The sequence below is a fragment of the Seriola lalandi genome, unplaced genomic scaffold (genome assembly GCF_002814215.2).
Source record: "Seriola lalandi dorsalis isolate HSWRI2012SDOR001 ecotype SW California unplaced genomic scaffold, Sedor1 jcf7180002054977, whole genome shotgun sequence".
In the NCBI taxonomy this organism is placed as follows: domain Eukaryota; kingdom Metazoa; phylum Chordata; class Actinopteri; order Carangiformes; family Carangidae; genus Seriola; species Seriola lalandi.
In genome coordinates this window covers 684,626-706,105 of record NW_019525527.1, presented here as the reverse complement: position 1 = coordinate 706,105, position 21,480 = coordinate 684,626, and the positions used below count along the sequence as shown (strand labels likewise).

At 47.1% G+C, this 21,480-nt stretch overlaps 1 protein-coding gene across 1 annotated transcript in view; it reads left to right on the top strand.

The window, feature by feature from the left end:
• LOC111646894 (CLIP-associating protein 1-A-like) overlaps positions 1-21,480 on the top strand; it is a 39,853-nt gene that overhangs the window by 11,102 nt on the left and 7,271 nt on the right. The window contains exons 8-32 of the mRNA XM_087171141.1: positions 5,794-5,934; positions 6,460-6,536; positions 6,620-6,712; positions 6,802-6,947; positions 7,511-7,646; positions 8,059-8,129; positions 8,997-9,056; positions 9,746-9,823; positions 9,935-10,102; positions 10,924-10,970; positions 11,053-11,253; positions 13,004-13,099; positions 13,188-13,382; positions 14,746-14,850; positions 15,567-15,623; positions 16,305-16,402; positions 16,487-16,510; positions 16,756-17,003; positions 17,113-17,176; positions 17,957-18,120; positions 18,214-18,436; positions 18,576-18,671; positions 19,418-19,570; positions 19,707-19,813; positions 20,448-20,573. Coding sequence (XP_087027267.1) covers positions 5,794-5,934; positions 6,460-6,536; positions 6,620-6,712; positions 6,802-6,947; positions 7,511-7,646; positions 8,059-8,129; positions 8,997-9,056; positions 9,746-9,823; positions 9,935-10,102; positions 10,924-10,970; positions 11,053-11,253; positions 13,004-13,099; positions 13,188-13,382; positions 14,746-14,850; positions 15,567-15,623; positions 16,305-16,402; positions 16,487-16,510; positions 16,756-17,003; positions 17,113-17,176; positions 17,957-18,120; positions 18,214-18,436; positions 18,576-18,671; positions 19,418-19,570; positions 19,707-19,813; positions 20,448-20,573 — 2,974 coding nt within the window. The remainder of the gene's footprint in view (positions 1-5,793; positions 5,935-6,459; positions 6,537-6,619; positions 6,713-6,801; positions 6,948-7,510; positions 7,647-8,058; positions 8,130-8,996; positions 9,057-9,745; positions 9,824-9,934; positions 10,103-10,923; positions 10,971-11,052; positions 11,254-13,003; positions 13,100-13,187; positions 13,383-14,745; positions 14,851-15,566; positions 15,624-16,304; positions 16,403-16,486; positions 16,511-16,755; positions 17,004-17,112; positions 17,177-17,956; positions 18,121-18,213; positions 18,437-18,575; positions 18,672-19,417; positions 19,571-19,706; positions 19,814-20,447; positions 20,574-21,480) is intronic.

Below are 21,480 nucleotides of genomic sequence, written 5' to 3'. Positions count from 1 at the left end.
GTTTTGAAAAGGGATATATTATTATTATTATTATTATTATTGTGTGCCATAAGTTGGAAATATATATATTCATTATATATATTTATATATTATGAGGCCTCCGAGGGCAGTTTAGACCCCCCCTGCCTCAGGAGGTTCCTGCAGGGAGGTGTGCAGAGAGGAGGTCAGGTACTTGGGTTGCACAGTTGGAAACCTCCTGAATAATGAAGAGTTTGCAGAGACAGAAGGAGACGGAGCAGCTGATGGTGAAAGTGTGGTTGGATTTACCAGCAGTAAACGTGACGCTGTGTAAGTCCTGCTCGCCGTCCATGCAAAAATCCTAATCATGATTATCTTGATCAATATAATTTGACATGATCACTGCTTGACTTTGGAAATAACCAGCTTTTATTTAACTTTAAAAAAACATCTTTTTAACCGTTTAAATACAATTCAACGAATCCAAATAAATAAGATCAACTCTGCTGTAACATTGATGTACTTCCAGAAAACCTACTGAAAACTCCTGAACATATACTCAGTGTATAAAAATAAGAAAGATAAGAAAAGAAAAGAAAAAAACAGACTTCAAAATGTGTTTGTAGTTTTTCTGGTTACAGAGATATAAGTTAAAGATATCTGAGCGCGGTCTCTCCTGGCTGTAAGTTCAGTCTCTGAAGATCTGGCGCTGCAACGTACGTCGCTAAGGTAACCAGGAAATCTGTTGTGAAACAGAATGCGGCACAATAATTGTTTTATCTCGATTATCTTGTTCTCATAATCGTTAGAAGCTGAAATCCTGATAGAAAGTCAAATAAAATAAATCGCCCAGTTCTACGTGTCGCACATCTAGGTGCTAAAGAACCTTGTTTTCCAGGTTCTGCCCCGACGCTCCTCTGCTCAGATACACAAACACAACATAACAGGAAACACTAACTCTCAACAGGAAGTGAGACTGACTGACCCTGAAAACCCAACGAGTAAACAACAACAACACACAGAGATGGATAAATAAAGAACCTGATGAGCAGCCTTGTTTGTCTTCAGAGAGAGAGACAGTCGTATGTGACGGGAGCAGGAGCTTCTGTCATTATTCAAGCTAAGATGTTGAATATTCAGAGTCCAGCTTCTAAAAACACAGATCTGCTGCTTGTTTCACATCATTGACACTGAATAAAGTTCTTTGCCACAATATTTTAATTTATTAGTTTTATAGATTTTTTGGCGTAAAGCAAACGGAGGTGTAAAAACGCTCTTTCACTTTTACTGTAGTTCTGAAAACTAAACAAACGCGTGAGGACGAAGTAGTTACTGCAGCTTCACTTCTTCTCCTCTCTGTTTCAGTAAAGCTAGCAGGTGATTTTCAGAGTTTCATTAGTCAACTCCTTGTTTACCTGTAGAAGTACACCTGCTTTACCTGACTGATGCTTCATGATAACGTCTGCTGCTTGTGCTATTTGCTGACTCTGGTGAGAACGTTGAGAACAAAGCCTGATGGTTCTGTGGGAACGTCCCTCCCACTGTTGTTCCAGCTGCTCGAGATGAGGGGGGCGTGTCCCGCTCCATTCATCCTTTCATGTGAACAGGTATAAGCTCACCTTTGAGCTGCATGATTACCTGATGTGAGTGATGTTCTCGGTGTTTACGAGCTGCTTTGATGGTGAGGCAGAGCTTCAGGCAGAGGAAGAAACTCACTACCTGCCTGGAGTTCGCCGCTCTCCCACGATCCCTCGTTTCCTCTCAGGTCAGTGATGCAACACTTGGCGCTCCTGAACGCCTCACCTCTCCCCGCTCGTTTGGTGAATTTGCAGCGAGGAGATCACCTGTCAGACTCCATCAGGCTCCGAGCTGCCGGAGACTTTGAGGCGCTGCCAGGAGGAGAACTTGTGACCTGTCGTGCCGAGGACGTGCACCATTAGTCACAGTCATCAGGACTCACCTGTTTGATATGAGCAGGTGTCATCTCTCTGTGACCAACTCGTCATGGTTCGTTCTACTCAGAAAACAACAGTGTCATCAGTACGTCTTCTGTGGCTCTGGAGAAAGTGACTAATTAATCTGCTGATCATTTTCCCAGATGAATCGTTAACTGAGCTGTAAAGCTGCAGAGCCTGGAGCTGCGAAGAGAAACAGGTGACTGCCGTCTCCTGGATGTTGGCTGTGAAACTATTCTAGACAGTATGTGGTGGACTTTAAGAAGAAATGTGAATTCCTGTTCTCTGAGCTTGACCTTGAAGGGGTCGTTGACTTGGTGATGAATGTACATGGTCTGAAAACGGAGACGGACGGTGGTTATAAAGTCTAATGAAGCATCGAACTGAGAGACACTGTCTCCTCCACCAATGAACAGATTTGAAACTTCCTCTGAAACTCACAGATTTATATTTAGTGCTGGATTTAGTTTTATGAAGCCGTGTCCCAGCCAGGCCGATCAGAGCTCTACGGAAGCCCTGAAAGCCAGGTGAAATTTCTTTTATTTCACATCTGTGAAAACGAGGCCTGAGCTTCCCACTGTCGCCATCTTGGCGCTGTCTGACTCCGCCCCCACACTCCCAGCTAATCCAAAAATACAAATGTTGTTAAAATAGACATATGTAAAGAAATACTCATATCCTTATATATCTATATTTTTAATCCATATATCATAGTAAAACCCGTTTTTCTATTTTATCTTTATGATCTACTTCCTATTCTCTGTTCTTACCCTGATTCCCCCTGGGGATCAATAAACTATTGTAATTCTGATTAATATTAAATTAGTAACTGGAAGTGAATAAAGCCACAGTTTCCTCCAGCGGGGAATCAAACCTCAGGGATGGATGTCCGGTCAGGTTCATCAGCTTTTCTAATTCTTTGATCTGGTGTTTATTGATTAATCATCAGTTATTTTGACCTTGCTGTGATAAGCTCCAGCTGCTGGAGGCTGGTGATCAACTTGGGTGGAGGCTTGTTGACAGCTGACATTAACGCTGACAGAGGAGCAGCTTCCTGTGGAGAGGGGTCCCTCCATCTCCTCCTCCCTCCATCTCCTCCTCCCTCCATCTCCTCCTCCCTCCATCTCCTCCTCCCTCCATCTCCTCCTCCCTCCATCTCCTCCTCCCTCCTCCCCCCCCTCCTGAGTCATCATGGCACTCTAGCAGTCCTTCATCTCTGACTCCTCCCACCAGCTCCGCCTCCAGACCGAGCACCGATGTTTGTCCCCAGACCGACCCCACCCCTCTCCTCCCTTCTCCTCCCATTGGTCCACTCCTCTCCCCCCTCCTGCCTCCTCCTCTCCATCCCCTCCCTCCTGCTTCCTCCATCCTGCTCCTGCCAGTGAGTGAGCCGGAGGACGGAGACAGAGGAAGATCCTATTGAAGCACGTGCTCCCTGACAAGGGAGGGGGGAGGCGAGCTGTTGGACTCCCCTCCTGCCTCCCCTCTCCTCTCTCCTCAGTGGAGGAGAAGATGTGAGGAGCACAGAGGACCGGAGGACCACCTGTCTGTCTGTCTGTCTGTCTGTCTGTCTGTGTGCCGGCATGCTGAGGAAACTGGTCTGCAGGCGGATCTGCTCCTGTAAGCTGCTGCTGCTCTTCCTCTGGAGGCAGGGAGGGACTGAAGGGAGCGGGGGGGGGGTTGTAATCACTGATGAATGCAGACGAAGAGGAGAAGGGTGGGGTGGGGGAGAGAAGCCCGGAGTGACGACGGCTGTAAATCCAGGAGAAGTGTGTGTGCGGTGTCTGGAGTGTAAACACGGCGGGATGGGTTCCTGCTCTCAGCTGGATTGTTGTGTACAGGACGTGACGCAGCCTCCATGTCTGAGAGGGAGGTTCAGGTCAGGAGGCTGCAGATCCAGGACACTGTCTGTCAGCTGGGGGGGGGGGTCCTGCTGCGACCATGTGAGGAGATCAGTGTGAAATCTGAGGCTGTGAAGGTTAAATGGAAACTGAATGCTTTGACTCTGGTGGATTCGCTGTGTTACTTTTTAAGTTTGTTGTTTGTACAAACACTTTTATTTTTATCGATATCTGTGTTTTATTTTAGACATTTTGGTCGAAGCTCTTTGTTTTTCTTGCAGAGAGTCACATAATGTGAAGCTATAACCCTCAGCTGGTTAGCTTAGCACAAAGAGTGGAAACGGGTGGAAAGTGCTAGCCTGGCTCTGTCTGAACGCGTTGTATCTCTCTGTATTGTCCAGACAGAAACACGTGCAGGAAGTGTCTTGAGTTCCTTCAGCGGTGGGCGGGTGTGGACGTGACGCTGCCACTAAATCTAAACAAGATCATTTTCATTTTGCTAAATAACATCGTTTTAAAAACAAAGTTACAAATGACGATTCAGATTTATCAGCTGAAGGTGACGTGACTTTTCTACAGAAGCGTGATGCGTTCCATTTTAAGGAAACATTTCTCCTAATCTTGAGATAATTATTTCGTTAATTTAAAGTGAATGCATCACACTCTGTACCTGTGGCTTTTACATCGATTATCTGACAGTTTCCAAACATTAGATTCAAGTTGTTAACAAACAGGAAGTGGTCTCAGATGGTGTCGTGTTGTGTTGGTGTTAACGTGTTAAACTTCAGGTGACAGGTGATACACACACACACACACACACACACACACACACACACACACACACAGTCACCTTGTGTTGATAATGAGAGGTGTTGCGCAGCTTTTATTTGGCACAGAGGAAAAACTGTGACCTGATGGTATATGACTGATGTGTTGGCTGGGTGTGTGTGTGCGTGTGAATAATGAAAGAGGATTGATCGCAGCAGGGCAGATTCCTGTGCTGAGGGCGACTCACGTGGCGCTCTGTGGACCCCCACAGGAGCCGTGTCCAGGGGGCGGGGCCTCTTTGAGTCGGGTCTTATTGTTACTGAGCAGCTACAGTCCAGGTCGTGACCTTTAGGAACAGATCCACTGGTGAATATGTTAAACTGTTGACAGGTGAACTCCTGATCCAACACGACACATCATCATGCCTCTCTTCTTCTGCACTGATCTGAACTGACGGACTGTGATATTTTATTATAAAGATTCATTGACTCATTGAAAAGACGATCAGCAGATTGATTGATTGAGAGAAGGATCTGTGGAGCAGAAGACCTGAGGGCAGCAGGAAGTGTTGAGACTTTTAAAAGCAAACTCAAAGTCTACATTTTTAGTCTGACTTTTAATTGATTTTTAGTTAATTCATTATTTATCTTCAAATTTATTTATATATTTGAAGCTGTTTAACTGGTGTGTCCTTTTATTCTACGAGTATTTTCTGGATTGTTTTCCTTTGATATCCTAAAGTCTTCTTTTAATCTCCTCTCTTTTAGCATTTTATTATTTTATCTTCTTCTTTATTTGATTTTTAATACCCTCCATTTTAAAGCTTTTACTCACTTTAATACATCTCCTCTGTGTCAGTATTTCATTTATTATTTTATCTTCATCCTTCTGTGGTGATCTTTGTTTCCTCACTTCCTGTTGTTATTGTCTTATGTTTATAGCTGCTGTAGCTGCATAACAGATTTATCAGAATCTTTATTGAGCTCAATAGAAAGTGAAGAGTCGTTAAATCTTCAGTCAAATGGATGAAGAATAAAAACTGTGTTTCCTCAGTTTGACTCTCGCACTGCGAACACAGCTCTGACTGTCCCTTCATTGTCCCTCTGACCTTCACACTCCTCGCCATCCTTCGCTTGTTATGTTTATGTAGGAGTGTGAGTTATGTCCTGTGGGTCAGCTGAGTCCGCCCGCCGGTCCGACATTGCTCGGATGCTCAGAGGTGGCGTTTTTTCTCTGTGTTGACTCCAAGTTCTGTCCGTCTCCTCCTCCAGACAAAAACTTCGAGGACGATGACTCGGTGGACGGCGGCCGCTCCTCATCCTCGTCCAAAGGAGCCTCGCTGTCCGGGAAGACGATGGTGAGCATGGGGTCGTTCCGACGCCCCGCCTCCGCCTCCAGCGCCAAGTCTGCAGGTCAGAACCAGAACCACCGTCCGACGTGTCGCTAACTGATCTCCACATACAATATCAAGACAACATTTATATAAATATATATATATATTATTTATATCAGGGACAAAACAAGTTTCACATTATGTCTCAAAACAAACGGAAAACACAATAAAATATAACAGAATAAAAAGTGACAAAACGAAGAATAAAGATTCAGAAATTCTTTAATAGATTTGTCTTTTTGCCACTGACACATATAAAGAGGGATTTCACCCTCTGGAGTCCAGTCTGATGTTTTATTATTTATTTATTATCTCGGTTTATTTTGGAGCCTTTTTCACTGAAACTATGAATCATGGAAAATATTAATAATAATAAACACTTGAAGTGATTTCCTCAGCTTGTTATGTAACTGTAAATGAGGCAGTGGCCACAGACGGACTGACGGGGTCAGTGTTGAATCATGTCAGTGAAATGTTGACGACGTGTCACGTTGTGGATCTGGATCTAAATCCTCGAGCTGGTCTGGTCTGGTCTGGTCTGTAGGGCGGGACAAGTCCGGAGCTGGAGCCGTGGACGAGGAGGACTTCATCCAGGCCTTTGAGGATGTTCCCACAGTGCAAGTATGATTTTTAACGTATATAATATGATGCTGAGTCACCTCAGGTCCAGAGTTTGAATCCTTCACTTCCCTTTCTTCCTCCAGATCTACTCGAACAGGGAGGTGGAGGAGGCCATGACGAAGATCAGAGACGTGCTGTCAGACGACAAGAAGGACTGGGAGCTCAGAGTGGCGGCGGTACGTCGTCCTGGCGTTCTGTGGTCGCAGTATCAGTCAGATGAAAATGTCTCCGTTGACCGTCTCCTCTCTCCTCTTTTCTCCTCCAGCTGAAGAAGGTGCGTTCGCTGCTCCTCGCCGGCGCAGCCGAGTTTGACGGCTTCCTGCAGCAGCTGAGGCTCATGGAGGCGGCGTTCAAACTCTCCGCCAAGGACCTCCGCTCCCAGGTGGTGCGAGAGGCCTGCATCACTCTGGGGTGAGACGCTCTTCAGACCGGCTGCAACCCAACAAGAGAAGAAGAGTTTCTTTTATATTTTATTAGTTATTACTTTTCCTGAAGTCGTTTTTACGCTTCATAGTTCTGTTTTGTGTTTTAATCCTCTGAGAAATTCATGTGTTGGTTTTATTATGATTCAGTAACTGGGTTTAAAATGAATAATATCTCTAATAAAATGTGTCAATTATCATTTCAATTGAAAAGAGGACATTAGATACAAACAGGACAGTGAAACACTGGAAGCTGAGAAAGCTCACAAACATTTCTTTATCCCGTTATCTCAAGAAAACAGCTCGTTATAACGAGATAACGAGATATCATCAGGAGAAAACGACTCTGTCATCCTGAGATAACGAGATAATTAACCCGTGATCTGATCATTATAATAACTTTATTAATCAGATCAGATGCAGATGGAAACTTCTAGTGCTGTAAACTGAAAACGTCAGGACGACGCATCAGAGAATATTATTGTTCTGTACGCGTCATGTCGGGTCGTCATGTAGCTGAACACACCTGAGTCTCTGCTCTCCTGTCTTCAGACACCTGTCGCTGGTGCTCGGCGTTCGCTTCGACCACGCAGCAGAGGCCGTCATGCCGAGCCTCCTCAACCTGGTCCCCAACAGTGCCAAAGTCATAGCCACGTCCGGCGTGGCCGCCATCCGCCTCATCCTGCGAGTAGGTGTCAGCCTTTAAATGCTCCTCCTTCCCTCACTGTGCTGACTGTGATGATGATGATGATGATGATGATGATGATGATGATGATATGATGGTTATTGACGGTGGCGGTGAAACTGGCCGCAGCTGTCCTCCACATTCCTGCAGCCACGTGGCCTCAGTTATGGGAAACGAAACCAGCTCGGTGTCCTGGTTTCCCTCCATGTTCACGAGGCGGCGGGATAACGACGTTAGCGCCACATCATCACAGCCGTGATTTCATACACGATGTGCTTAGATCCTGAAAATCACATTTCATGTCGGAGAGAAAAGGCTCCGTTGTTTTCTGACTGAATTTAATTTAAAACACAGAAGAAGAAACAGCGTCAGTGTCACCTCAGGCTCAAACTCACCAGCTTCTCCTGTTTTACAGCACACACACTTCCCACGGCTCATCCCCATCATCACCAGCAACTGCACCTCCAAGTCCGTGGCCGTGAGGAGGTGAGAGGCTCCGGGCTTTTATTCTGTCTCTACTGTTTGTTTTTATTATTTACAGGTGACGGTGACAACATGTCTCTTTCTCCTGACCCTGATTTCTCTGTATGAAATCTGAAGAAGTCCCTCAGAGTGTGACAAACACTCACTTGGACTGAACGGATTAGATTTTGGTCAAAGGTCAAAGGTCACATTGACCTCACAAAACATGTTTTTGGCCATACTTCAAAAATTCATATGCTTTAACTGGTTGACAGAGTCGGGCGTGATTATAGCTTGGATTTTAATTTAATTTATTTACCTTAATTTTGTTTTAGTGAGGTATTTTATTTTTATGTTATTTATTTATTTTTGTCACATTTAAATCAGTTTTTTTATTTTTGTTTTATTTGTTCATTTATTTATTCATATTTTCATTAGTGCACTTGTTGTTTTATTTATATGTTTTTATTTTATAAGTTATTTTACTTTTATGGTATTTATTTCTTTATTTTTCATTTATTTTTATTTTTTTAGTTTGTTTTAATTTTTATTTACATTTTTTTATTTAATATTGTTTAATATTTGTTTCCATTTTATAGTTTTATCTCATTTGTTTCGTTTCATGTTTGTTTTGTTCATTTATTTATTCATATTTTCATTTATTTGTGCACTTTTTATTTTATTATGTATTTTATTTTTTTGGTATTTATTTATTTTTTGTTTAAACTTTCTTATTTTTATCTCATTTGCTTTGTTTGATGTTTTTATTATAGTGGTATAACTCTGTTGTGTTTTCAGTTCTTTATTCCAGGGTTTTCCTCGGGTTTGTTGATTCAGGGAAAAGCGTTGACATGAATATTTAATGCTCTCACTCTGCTCCTCTGTCTCCAGACGCTGCTTCGAGTTCCTGGACCTGCTGCTGCAGGAGTGGCAGAGCAGCTCTCTGCAGAGGTGAGGACTGATCCAGCTGTGGCCCGTCAAACATTTGTGAGATGCCGATGATCGTGTCCGGATCACAAAGACAGATCCGTTCTCACAAACTGGAAGAAGCAGATGTTAAAACAGGGACAGTTTACTGTGAATCTCCTCCTTCTGAGGAAACGTGACACCGGCCAGGTCGAGGTCTGTCTCAGCAGTTTCCATGGCGATGCCAGGGGAATCTCTGTCTGCCTCCAAAAGGCTCATTGTGTTTCTGCCTGGCTGCTTCCTGCTGCCGCCGCCGCCGCCACCTGGGAGAAACCCGAGCTGACCCCCCAGCACCAGGGGAGCTCTCCGGTTCTCATCGATCAGTCAGTCGATGTGAGAGAGACACTGAGTCTGATTCTGAATATCGCCCACCTACAAATCAGACTCCGCTTATACAAGAGCTGCTTTTCAAAGACAAAGCGCTCGGAGTTTATATAAATCAGGGATTAGAAAACGACAACGACGTGTCACATACATGAAGCTGACGTCAGTTGTTCCTAAATCTAAATTTAGTTCTTGTTCGGCTTGTTTTTATCACGTTTATATTTCTCCAAGTCTTAAAAGAAGAAATGTTTGTGTTGATACAGCCCGAATAAACGCGTCTTCATCAGAACATATACAGCTCCTCTTATAAAATGGCAGCCTGTGTTCAGTCAGTCGATCTCTTGTTGCAGACACGGCACAGTTCTGATGGAAACCATAAAGAAAGGAGTCCACGACGCGGACGCCGAGGCTCGCTCTGTGGCCAGGAAGTAAGTCCCACTCATCCATTTACCTCTGAGCCGTTACAGAGGGATCAATAAACCAGACACATCGCAGACATGGTGAGTCTCTTACTGTCGTTCTCCGTCTCTCCGTCTCAGGTGTTACTGGAGCTTCCACAGTCACTTCAGCCGGGAGGCGGAGCATCTGTTCCAGGGCCTGGAGGCGTCCTATCAGAAAGCTCTGCAGGCTCACCTGAGGAGCGGAGACAGTCTGATGTCGCTGCCCACCTCCGACCGCTCCTCCTCCTCCTCCCAGGAGAGCCTCAAGTGAGAAGCCTCCTCCTCTCTGATCCATCCATTTATTGATTACCTGGAAAACAAAAGAAGGGTTTCATTCAGAAGCACTACAGCGTCCGATCGAGACATTGATCAGTTATCAGTCTTACTGTTCTGAATTACCCAGAATCCACCTGCTCACTGATGGAAGAGACTGTTTGACACTTTCCACAGATTGATGACATCTGCTGCTCTAGTACTAGTTATTGATCGATCTGTGGCGTCATCAGTGACTCCAGTAGGTGATTAAAGACATGAAAAGAGAAAGGTCCATTTTAAATGATGTAACCATCAAATAATTCCATGCTTCATTCACATTGGTGTGGATGTTCATCAAAACATCCACTAGAGGGCAGCAACACACAGGTGATACTGTACAGGAGGCAGCAGGTGTGTGAGGTCATTAAACACATCACACAACCTCTCCTCGGAAAGCTCCGCCTTTTTTTATACCTTCTCCCTCGTGTCTCTCTTGAACCTACGGCGACTTTGCCCCATGATTTCCAGATGTTCTGCTCTGCTTCACCTGTGTCTGTGAACTTTCAGAGAAGGTGCACAAACACACAGGAAGTCAGAGTACAGACAGAAGCTTGTGTACGTTTCCTCGTCCGTAACTCACGCTGAGTGTAAACGAGCTTTCACTAAAGACTTCCTGCTGAATTCAGACATAAAATAACTGTGTGATTCTACTTGAATTTAAGTTGCTAAACAGCTGATCATAAAATGAGGTTTGACTCCATCTTGGTTCATATGTTCTCAGTCTGAGGTCGGAGTATTGATGATGTCTACTTCTTCTTCTTGTGTCTCCACAGTCGACCTCTGTCAGTGAAAAGCTCGGCTGGAAGCGGCTCGTCCAGATGTAAGGACAGATGCTTCACGTGTAGAAATGTTTCCCTTGGGTCGATCTTTAGACACTCACTTTATTGTCGGACTTCTTGCAGCCAAACCTGGCCACGCCTCCAGGACGCCCGCAGCAGCCTCCTCTCAAGGCTCCCTGCAGCGTTCTCGCAGCGACGTGGACGTCAACGCCGCGGCCACCGCCACCGCCCGCACCAGGATGCCCGCCGTGCCCTCCGCCGTGTCGTCAGCTTCTCCCTTCAGCTCGGCCTCGGCCCTCCCCCCCGGATCCTACGCCTCTCTGGGTGAGACGGAGCAGACCACATCAGTGTGTCGCTGTCACATTAACCACTGCTAACCGTTAGTGTGTGAGCAGGTCAAAGCAGGAAGGAAACATGGAGGACAACAGCGTTTAAATCTCAGTCAGGTTTATGAACACAAAGATGGACGACAGAAGTTTTCAGCTCAGCAGATATCTGCACGGTTCAGGGAATCTTTCACACGTGGAGACAAACGCTAAACTTGGTGCCAGTCCTCCTCGAGTTTTACTCTTGAAATAAAACACGGTAACCACTCAAAAATTCAAGATGGCCGCCATTTCTGGCAAAGAAATGTCACTTTTTGCAATAAGTTCCTCCAGGATTTTCTCACATTCTACATTTTAACGCTGTAGAAGGTGAGAACTTTAGAGAAATAAAAAATCTAATGAAAGTTCATTTCACAAAATCACACAAAAAAAAGCTCCGCTAACAAGCCTAGCGCCAGCATGCTAACGTAAAGACAAGTCAACAAGTAGACTGTCCACTCTTACAGAACCCCCCCCCCTCTTTAACACCCCTTAACCTCTTGACCCCTGACCCTAACACTTGTTGTGTCTCTCCTGGACTCGCCCACCTGTCAGACGGCTCGTGGTCTGTTAATGCAGACGGTAAGCTGTGTGTGTGTGTGTGTGTGTGTGTGTGTGTGTGTGTGTGTGTGTGTGGACAGGGGAATGATGCTGTGTGCCCCCCCCCCCAGCACTGTAATGTGGTGGTCTGTGATGGACGTGTCAGTGCATGGACTGTGTGCATGGTGTCCCCTACACTTGGAAACCTCTCAGTCTCTGTGGTTAAAAACGAAGGAAGCTGGTTGGCTGCTGGAGCGATGATGTCACATCCTCCCCCCTCAGATACTTCACAGACGTCATGATGATTTTATAGATTTCCCAGAAGTCTCCTGTGTGGCAGCTTCATGTAACGTCTGTTATCTGCAGCTTTAGGAGTCAGTTTCACTCTTTCACTCAAACACGTCTGACAGCAACACGTCCGTCTCCGAGCCTCGAGCGGAGGCGGAGCGAGGGGGCGTGGCTTATACAGCTCCAGCCCCCTCGGATGTTTTCCCAAAAGCCCCGAATCTTTTGTAAAGTTTATAATAAAATTTAATTTCCTACTGGGCAGATATCGCCATCCACAGGGCGCCGACAGCTACCGCAGCCTTTGGGCCTCACGCTAAACACATGGTTTCATTTTCAGCCCTGAATGTTTACAAAGTCTGGCTCCGCCCCTCCTCTAGGGGGAGACTTTGGGGACTGAAGCTACACCTGTCCACCTGTGTTCACCTTTACATTAGTGTCAACACCGATTAACTCTCCTGTTGAACCGGGATAACACCTGGAGCAGATGTTGATGTGAACGTGTTGTGGAGTCTGTTGGACACTGCTGCATGTGGCCGACCGAGTCTGTGTCTGTGTCGTGGTGTTTTTGAGTATCAGTGGACGCACAGCTGCATGTGTCTGTCTGAACATGTGGAGACAAACGTCGTCTCACGGTTTGTTTTCAGGGAAGAATAAACCTTTGAAATGTGATGTGGAAGCTGCCCTCAGGTGTTTCAGAAATACCTGAAACATGACGGTGTTTCTGTTTTCCTGAATCAGTGACTGGTTCTTCCTCTGTCCTTCATCTCTGTCTCGTTCCCTTTGGTCTCACTTCCTGTTTCTGCATGACACAAGTGTAGAACGTGTTGACCTCCGTCCAGCAGCAGCTCCATGTTCACGCCTCCCGCCCTCTACCTCCTCAGGTCGAGTCCGAACCCGGAGGACGAGTGCAGGAAACGGCCCGTCTGTGACAGACAGCCGTGGGCGGAGCCGAGGGAAAGTTGTCTCGCAGTCTCAACGTGAGTTTCTTCTTCTTCTTCATGTGTCTTTAATCAGATGTGGAAGTTTTAATCCAGTCGTTTTAACTGTATTTTCCCTCCTCACCAGCCGGGAGTCGGTCAGGTTCTCCGGGGCGACTGCTGACCTCCACCTACGGTAGAGTCCCCAGACCGACGATGGGCACCGCCGCCGCCGCCAACAGCACCTCCACCGGTCTGACCGACAAGAGCCGCCCCCGAGGTCACCGCAGCCAGGGCTGCAGCCGAGAGACCAGCCCCACCAGATCAGGCAGGGATCAGCAGGGTGTTCAACCTCTGGGACGGGAATGAATTTCATAACGAGAACATCAATTCTCTAAAGACTAAATTTAACCAGTTCAAGCTGAAATAATCACAGTAGAAACATTTGACTCGCTCTCTCTCTGTTGAAGCTGAAGCACCTGAACCAAGTTGTAGGTTACCAGTTTAAAGCAGCAGCTGAAACACAGACACTGAAAGTTGAAGCAACAGGTTGATGAAGCTGCTGAAAGTTGAGAGTCGGATCAGGTGACGGTGCGACTGAAATAGAGCCGAGGAAAAATGAAAGTTAGTTCACTGAAGCTTTTGTTTAAATAAAGTATAAAAACAAAGACGTTAAACAGTTAAAGAAAAGAGCATCAGGCCACATGAGGAAATAAATCTGACTTTTGAGATTAAAGTCAAAATGTTCAAGAATTTAAAATGTGAAACTTCAAGAGAAAAAAAACATAATTTTGAGGAACATTAAGATCAAACAGGTGGAAACAGTCAGTGGCAGCTGCTGTCTGTCTGATGATGACGTTAGTGAAACCAAGTAGAAAACAGGCTCCACGTTAAAGCTTCTGCTGTTTCCCTCTAAAACAACATGGACCCTAAAATCACAACTTTATTCTCATATTATGATTTTTGTCTTGAAATTATATGATTTTATTCTCAAAATTACGATTTCATTCTGGAAATTTCAGGTTTTTCTTCCTCAGTGTGGCCTGATACTAAAGAAGAGTCGAGGTAAAATCTCAGTTATATTTTAGAGTATGAAATTAAAGAAGCGTCTGATGTCACTGTTCAGTAGCAAAACTAATTACCTGTCCAGGTGAAACCAGAATCATTTCATGTTTTCAGAGTTAGAGGAGAACGATCAATCATCAGATCATGTTTGATAATGATAAATAAGTCTTACTGACTCAAAGTGAGTCGTGAAGTCGAGGTCTGGACCCATCAGAGATCTTAGAGATGGAAACCACAGCTGTAAATAACATCTGGTGAAGACCCTGTTACAGCAGCTGGTTAGAGAGAATCAGACTCCTCCATAGATGCGAGTCCAGACTTTGATTTTTCTTCTTGAGGGAAACTTGCACAGACTTGCATGTTCACTCCTGGTCCTGGTCCTGGTCCTGGTCCTGGTCCTGGTCCTGGTCTTCGTACTAATCCTCGACCTGCTGCCTCCTTCAGTCTGACTCTGTCTCTCCTGCCTGACTAACATCTCTGCAGAGCTTCAGGTGTGTCACTCTCTGGCTGGATGTGCTACAAGCTAAACTCTCCCCCTGCACTGCTGTCTGTCCCTCTGTCTGTCCCTCTGTCTGTCCCTCTGTCTGTCCCTCTGTCTGTCCCTCTGTCTGTCCCTCTCTCTCTCTGCCTCACCCCTCCAGCCCGGAGTCGAATCCCCCGACCGAGCATGAGTCAGGGCTGCAGCCGCGAAACCAGTCGCGAGAGCAGCCGCGACACCAGCCCCGCCAGGGGTTTCTCCCCCCTGGGTGAGTATGGTGCTGAAGCCCCCACCATGTCCTCCTCAACAATAGATTTCATTTAAGTTCCTGTAAAGTCTGGAAACTGACTGACCTCTCTCCTCTCAGCTGCCTGTTTCTCTGCCTGCTCTGTATCTGTCTGTTCTACTAATCCTGTGATCAGAGACTCCAGCTCGCACAGACAGAAGTGTTGCAATAAGAAGTCAGCTGTTGGTTCTGCAGAGGCCTGTACTACGAAGCAAGGTCAACTTATCCAGGATAACTGTGCGTCCTGATCAGCTGAGGTTTTGATTCTGAGCAACATCGTCAGAATAAAGTATTAATGTGATACGAGAGGAAACGCTGGCGCCTGCAGGTGTAGAAATCATTTCATTAATTAGGTCAGACTGAGGATCTTTAGTAAATGAGAACATGAATTATTAAGTTTCATCTTTTGTCTGATGAACAAAGTGTTGTGATCATGTGATGCAGATGAAGAAAGTTAATGTCAGACTGTTCTGCTGCAGCGGAGGCTGTAGTACTACTATAGTGAGAGCAGGTTAGGAGTTCAGCATCAGTTACCATGGTGATTTACCTGGTAACAAGTGAACCAGCGTCGTAGGACTGAGTTAAACCTGAAGTTACCTGATGACCTCAGATCTGCTTCGCAGCACAGGCCTCTGATCTCTGTACCATGGTAACCATGGTAACAACAGTCGTGTTTTCTCCTGGTCGTCCTCCTCCAGCGACTCGCCGTCACTCCCGCTCGACCAGCGCCCTGTCGTCTGCAGAGTGTTACTCAGGTGACAGCGAGGTGTTCACAGGAAGCAGATTCACTCACGCAGCCAGATAAAACCTCACACAGTCCTCCTTCAGTTATCCGGCTGCCTGAGTTCCTGCTTCGTGCATGGCTGACGTCCACAGCAATACATCCCACTCACCTGCAGGGGGCGACACAACTACACAAACATGACGTCTGTCCTTCTGTTGCTATGATGGAGACAAAGATTCAGTGGCTGTAAATTGTGAAGACAGAATATTTTCATCTTCTTAAGTTTGTTTGTTTTGACGTGACGTCAGACGCTCAGATTAATTAGACTCAGGATTTATTTTATGTTAAATATTTTGAGCAGTTGATTAGTTGGTGAAGACGACACTCTTTGTTTATTGCTTTGTGTTGGGTGTTTTACACACATGTTGCTCACCTCCATGGTTAAGATCATCTGACTTCACTTGAAGAATATTTTAATATAAGTGAAAGTTCCATCTCAGTCGAGCTGAGCCCATTAAAACCCACCAGAACCAGGACCAAGACTCTCTTCACTCCCGGTCAGATCTCTTATTAAAACAGATCCATCTCTGTGAAGTGACGAGGGTGTTGGTCTGATAAGAGCATGTTCCAAACTGCACCTTCACATCTGCACGGCTGAGTTTGATCCCTCCCTCTCCACCTGCTGACGGCTGTTTGACCTTCTCCGTTTCAGACCGCCTGTCCCATCAGGCTCGGATCTCGGCCTCCGTCAACGCCATGAGGATCCTCAACACCGGCACGGAGGTGGAGGCCGCTGTGGCAGACGCTCTGGTAAGAATCACAGCGAATAGAAAAGAAGTCAAAGTGCTGGAGTTGTTGTACGATCCTGCAGTAACTCCCTCTGTGCTCTTTCAGCTGTTAGGAGACTCCAGGAGTAAGGTACCGCAGCTCCCCGTTCTCAGTGCATGTGCAGCATGAGCTTTAAACACTGACACTCTGTTTTCTAACCTCCTCCTGTGAACAGACTCTGAGTCTGCTTCAGTAAAAACATGTGGCCCGGTCCTGCATGTGTGTAGCTGCATGCTCCTCCTCCTCTCAGCTGTAGTTCTAGACTCGGCGTCTGAAGCCGTGACTGCTGTCGTTAGAGAAAAGTCACACTCCCCGTCTTCTCCTCTTCGTCTCAGCGGAGGCCGGTGAGGCGGCGCTTCGAGTCGCCGGGCATGTACTCGGACGACGACGCCAACAGCGACGCCTCCAGCGCCTGCTCGGAGCGCTCCTACAGCTCGCGCAACGGCGGGATGGCGCCGCACTACCTGCGTCAGACGGAGGACGTGGCCGAGGTGCTGAACCACTGCGCCAGCGCCAACTGGTCGGAGAGGAAGGAGGGGCTGCTGGGACTGCAGAACCTGCTGAAGAGCCAGAGGATGCTCAGGTGGGTGTGGTCAGGTGGGTGTGGTCAGGTGGGTGTGGTCAGGGTCGTGCGGCGGAGCGACCGTGACGTCGGCTCATGATGATAAACATGGTGTTTGTGTCTCTGACAGTCGGGTGGAGCTGAAGAGACTTTGTGAGATCTTCACCAGGATGTTTGCGGACCCTCACAGCAAGGTGAGATCCAGCTGAGCCTGCACATCTGGCCAGAGGTGCTGGCCTCTAACATCAGGCAGCAGATGTTTCTTCATGAAGACATTGTTTGTGTGCAGAGTGACTGAGCTTAAATTAATCATCACATATTCCCCTGAAGTGTGAGGCGGGCGGCGGGAGGTTCATGTTTGGATGGTGCTCAGGTTGTTGTAACTAACTGCAGGACGAACTAACAGAGTGTGTTTTCTGTTGCATGCCTCGTCGCTGCTGCGGACGCTAACACACACCAGAGAGTAAGTGTTTACTGACCGTCGGACCGAAGCTGCTGCTTCACCACTCCTCACTGTCCCGACTCACACAGCCCCGACAAACTGTCTTCTTCTTCTTCTTCTTCTTCTTCTTCTACTGCTGTTAGAGCTCTTCATGGTCTCAGTCCGACTGATTTATCAGATCAGACTTGAACCTCGGGTCTTCAGGTCGTGGCCTTTTAATTAAAACCCAAAGCCAGAACCAGAACCCACAGGGAGGCTTCTCTTTATTGCTGTTGACCTGAAGCTCAACACGTCTTTTAGTCTGGCTTTAACGCCTTTAACTGAATTTAATTTACTTTATTTCTTTATTCTAAGGTGGGTCTCTGTTTCTTATTCTTATACTTTTATTCTGGTTTTACTCTCTAACAAACATCTCTTCTGTTTTATTATTTTATTATTTTATCTTTATCTCTGTTCCAGTCTTCAGTGTTTCCTGCTGATTGATTGCTGATGTCATTTCCCTGCTCCTACCCATCATGCCTCTCTGTCTCAGGTGTTCAGCATGTTCCTGGAGACTCTGGTGGACTTCATCATCCTGCACAGGGACGACCTGCAGGACTGGCTGTTCGTGCTGCTCACCCAGCTGCTGAAGAAGATGGGGGCCGACCTCCTGGGCTCCGTCCAGGCCAAAGTCCAGAAGGCGCTGGACGTCACCAGGTCGGCAGCAGCGATTAAATCTGTCCGCTCTGACGGTTCCGTTTCCTGCGTTTACCGGCGGCGTCTCTGTGTTCTGATCTCTTCTTCCTGCAGAGAGTCTTTCCCGTACGAGCAGCAGTTCAACATCCTGATGCGTTTCATCGTGGATCAGACGCAGACGCCCAACCTGAAGGTGAAGGTCGCCATCCTGCGCTACATCGAGGCTCTGGCTCGCCAGATGGACCCGGCCGACTTCGTCAACTCCAGCGAGACGCGCCTCGCCGTCTCCCGCATCATCACCTGGACCACCGAGCCCAAGAGCTCCGACGTCCGCAAGGTAGGAGGAGCTTCGGCGCCACCCCCCACCTTCCCCCAGAAAACGGCTTCCTCTTCACGGTCCAGTTCCTTTATCCGTCACTTCTTTGTTTCCTTTGTTGTTTATTTCCAATCACCACTTCTCGTCCACAAACACCCAGACCCTCCATAACTGGGCGGGGGAGGATTTCTCAGGCCGACCCGGCACCGTGGCCTCTCTGCCCGGGGAGGGCAACCTGGAGGAGAGGTGCAAGCAGGTAGACCCTCCATCGAACAGCATGACCAGGCTCTAAAAGCTGCTCTAACCCAGTGTGGGAGCAGCCGGCACGCTGCAGACCAGGACGTCTGGGTGGATCGCTGCAGATAACCTGACGACACTAACGCTCTCCACCCGTCTGCCTTCAGCGGACGTTCCAGATGTTTCCATGTGTGCATGAGCTGCTGTGGCTCTGAGACTAACTGATGCATGAGTCTTTACAGTCTGAGCGGGAAACCGTCGTCCTCCGGCTTCTGCTTCACTCACCTCTCGTGTTCCAGTTGAACGGACGCGCTGCATGTTCTCTGCTTCCTCACACGTCGTTCACTCCCACAGTTCCTTCAGGTTCCGGTCAGGAAATGTTTCCTCCCTTAGATCAGTAATAATTTGAGCCTCCAGCTGCGTGATGTCAGTGACGAGACAAACTGAGAAACATCAGCTGCTCATTAACATCAACATCCAGTCAACTCAAACAAGGAAGAGATAAGCAGGTTACAAAGGTCACAGGTGATTGATGAGTTATACGAGTCCTGTTCCCATGGAGATGAAGTAAAGCTCCAGTAGAACCAAGTAAAGACCAGCTGATTGTTTTTTACAGGTCAAATTCTTTGTGTCACAAACAGCAGAGGACAAACTTTCTACTGGACACAGGAAGTTGTAGAGATAAATCAAGTGACGTGTGTGTGTGTGTGTGTGTGTGTGTGTGTGTGTGTGTGTGTGTGTGTGTGTGTGTGTGTGTGTGTGCAGGCGGCCCAGGTGGTGCTGATCGCCCTGTTTGAGCTCAACACACCTGAGTTCACGATGCTGCTGGGAGCTCTGCCCAAAACCTTCCAGGACGGGACGACCAAGCTGCTGCACAACCACCTGAGGAACGCCAGCGCCAACAGCGGCATCGTCATGGTAACACACACTCGTAGTACAGAACTTTATTTTGAAATGCAGGTATTTTAGAAAAGGTAAACCTTCTCCGCCCTCTGCAGTTCTCAGGTGATTTCCAGATGTTTTGATGGTGTGGTGTCTGTTTTGTCGTCTCCAGGCGTCTCCCAGTAACTCGGCCAGTCGGACGCCTCCTCGTCCGCCGAGCAGCCGCAGCAGCCCTCTGACCTCGCCCACCAACTGCTCCCATGGAGGGCTTTCTCCCAGGTACGTCACACTGACACGCCCACTGCAGAAACACACCTGTAATCTAGAGTCACAACAACAACACCTGTGTTTGAATGATTGAACCATCAGCTGTTTTAGCTCCAGTAGGAGGCGAGTTTTTACCTCGACACCAGATGATGAAGGTCGTTCAGTCGTGTCGATGATGATGATGATGATGATGATGATGATGATGATGTCACACAGAGTTTTTCAGCTTCTACGTCTCTGGTCCAGAGGTTTTACTTTGTACTAAAATATAACCTCATGACTGTTTATTGATTATTGATTAATCTGCAGATTATTTTAGAAATTAAGAATTAACTGATCATTAAATCATTGTTCCATCGATCGGCTGATCAATTGCTCTGATGTCTGATGTCAGAGTGGTGAACTGACTCCGCCCACACCAACACTCACAGAGAACAGTGCTCCACTTTTCTCACGTCTCTTCTCTCTGGGCTGCTCTCCTCCTCTTCCTCCCCCTCCTCTCCTCCTCTTCCTCCCCCTCCTCTTCCCTCTCCTCTTCCTCCTCTCTCCTCCCCCTCCTCTTCCTCCTCTCCTCCTCTTCCTCCCCCTCCTCTTCCTCCCTCTCCTCCTCTTCCTCCCCCTCCTCTTCCTCCCCGGCCGGGTGCAGTCGGCTGTGGGGTTGGAGCGCAGACGGGATCTCCAAGTTCCCTCCTCCACCCTTCCCCTCCCCTCTTCCTCCACCCACTGCCCACTCCTCCCTCAAGGCCCTGCGGCGAGCTTACTCCCCCAGGTAACCCCACCCCTCCTCCTCCTCCTCCTCCCTCTGCTGGGGTTTCACAGTGGGTTTAAACACAGCTGTGTTCAGGACTTTACAGGATCTTTTATTGAAATGAAAATCATTAAAATCAACTTTAACCTGAGAAGAATGTGAGTGTCACAGATCTGGAGTCAGTTTTCTGGACGTACTGTGAAACCCTGACACCTGTGACTCGCTCAGTCTCACCTGTCGTCACTTCCTGCTGCAACACTTTGTGTCTCCATCTGCTGCAGCTTTCGCTCACTGTCTCTGTGTGTCGGTCCTCAGGTGACAAACTGTAAAACGTGTCTGTGCTTGACTCACCTGTTCGCCTCCACCTGTGTCCGTCTGTCAACATGCACGGCTATGCACGTGCACTGGACTGGACTTTACCGGACTGGACTGGACACAGGGCCGAGCTCTGACTAGACGGCGCTGCTTGTTTTCCTGGTCATGGATCAAACCTGGAGTCTCAGTTTCAGTCGTGAACCTGACTTCACTGACGATCATCTTTAGAGTCTAAAAGTTAATTTTATGATTTCTACATTTAAAAACTTCAAAAATCAAACTAAAAAAATAAAGTTTGATGAAGTTTCCTGCGGCTTTTATTTTGTAAAGTTTTCAGACCCTAATATGAAACGGTTTGTTAGAAACAGGAAGTAGAAGTTTGGTCCATGTCGAGGAAAGAGTCCTCGGTCATTGTTCACAGAACATCAGTGCTGATCCACTGAAGCTGAACCTGAGCTGATCCTGGATCAGCACGTCTGTCTGAAGAACTCAAAGAACCGTCTGGACCTCCACAGCATCCTCTGTGGAGGAGCCAGGGAGCAACAGTCACATGTACCGACTGTTTCCTCCTGACGATGAACCTTTTATATTATTATATTTTAATACTAATACCCCC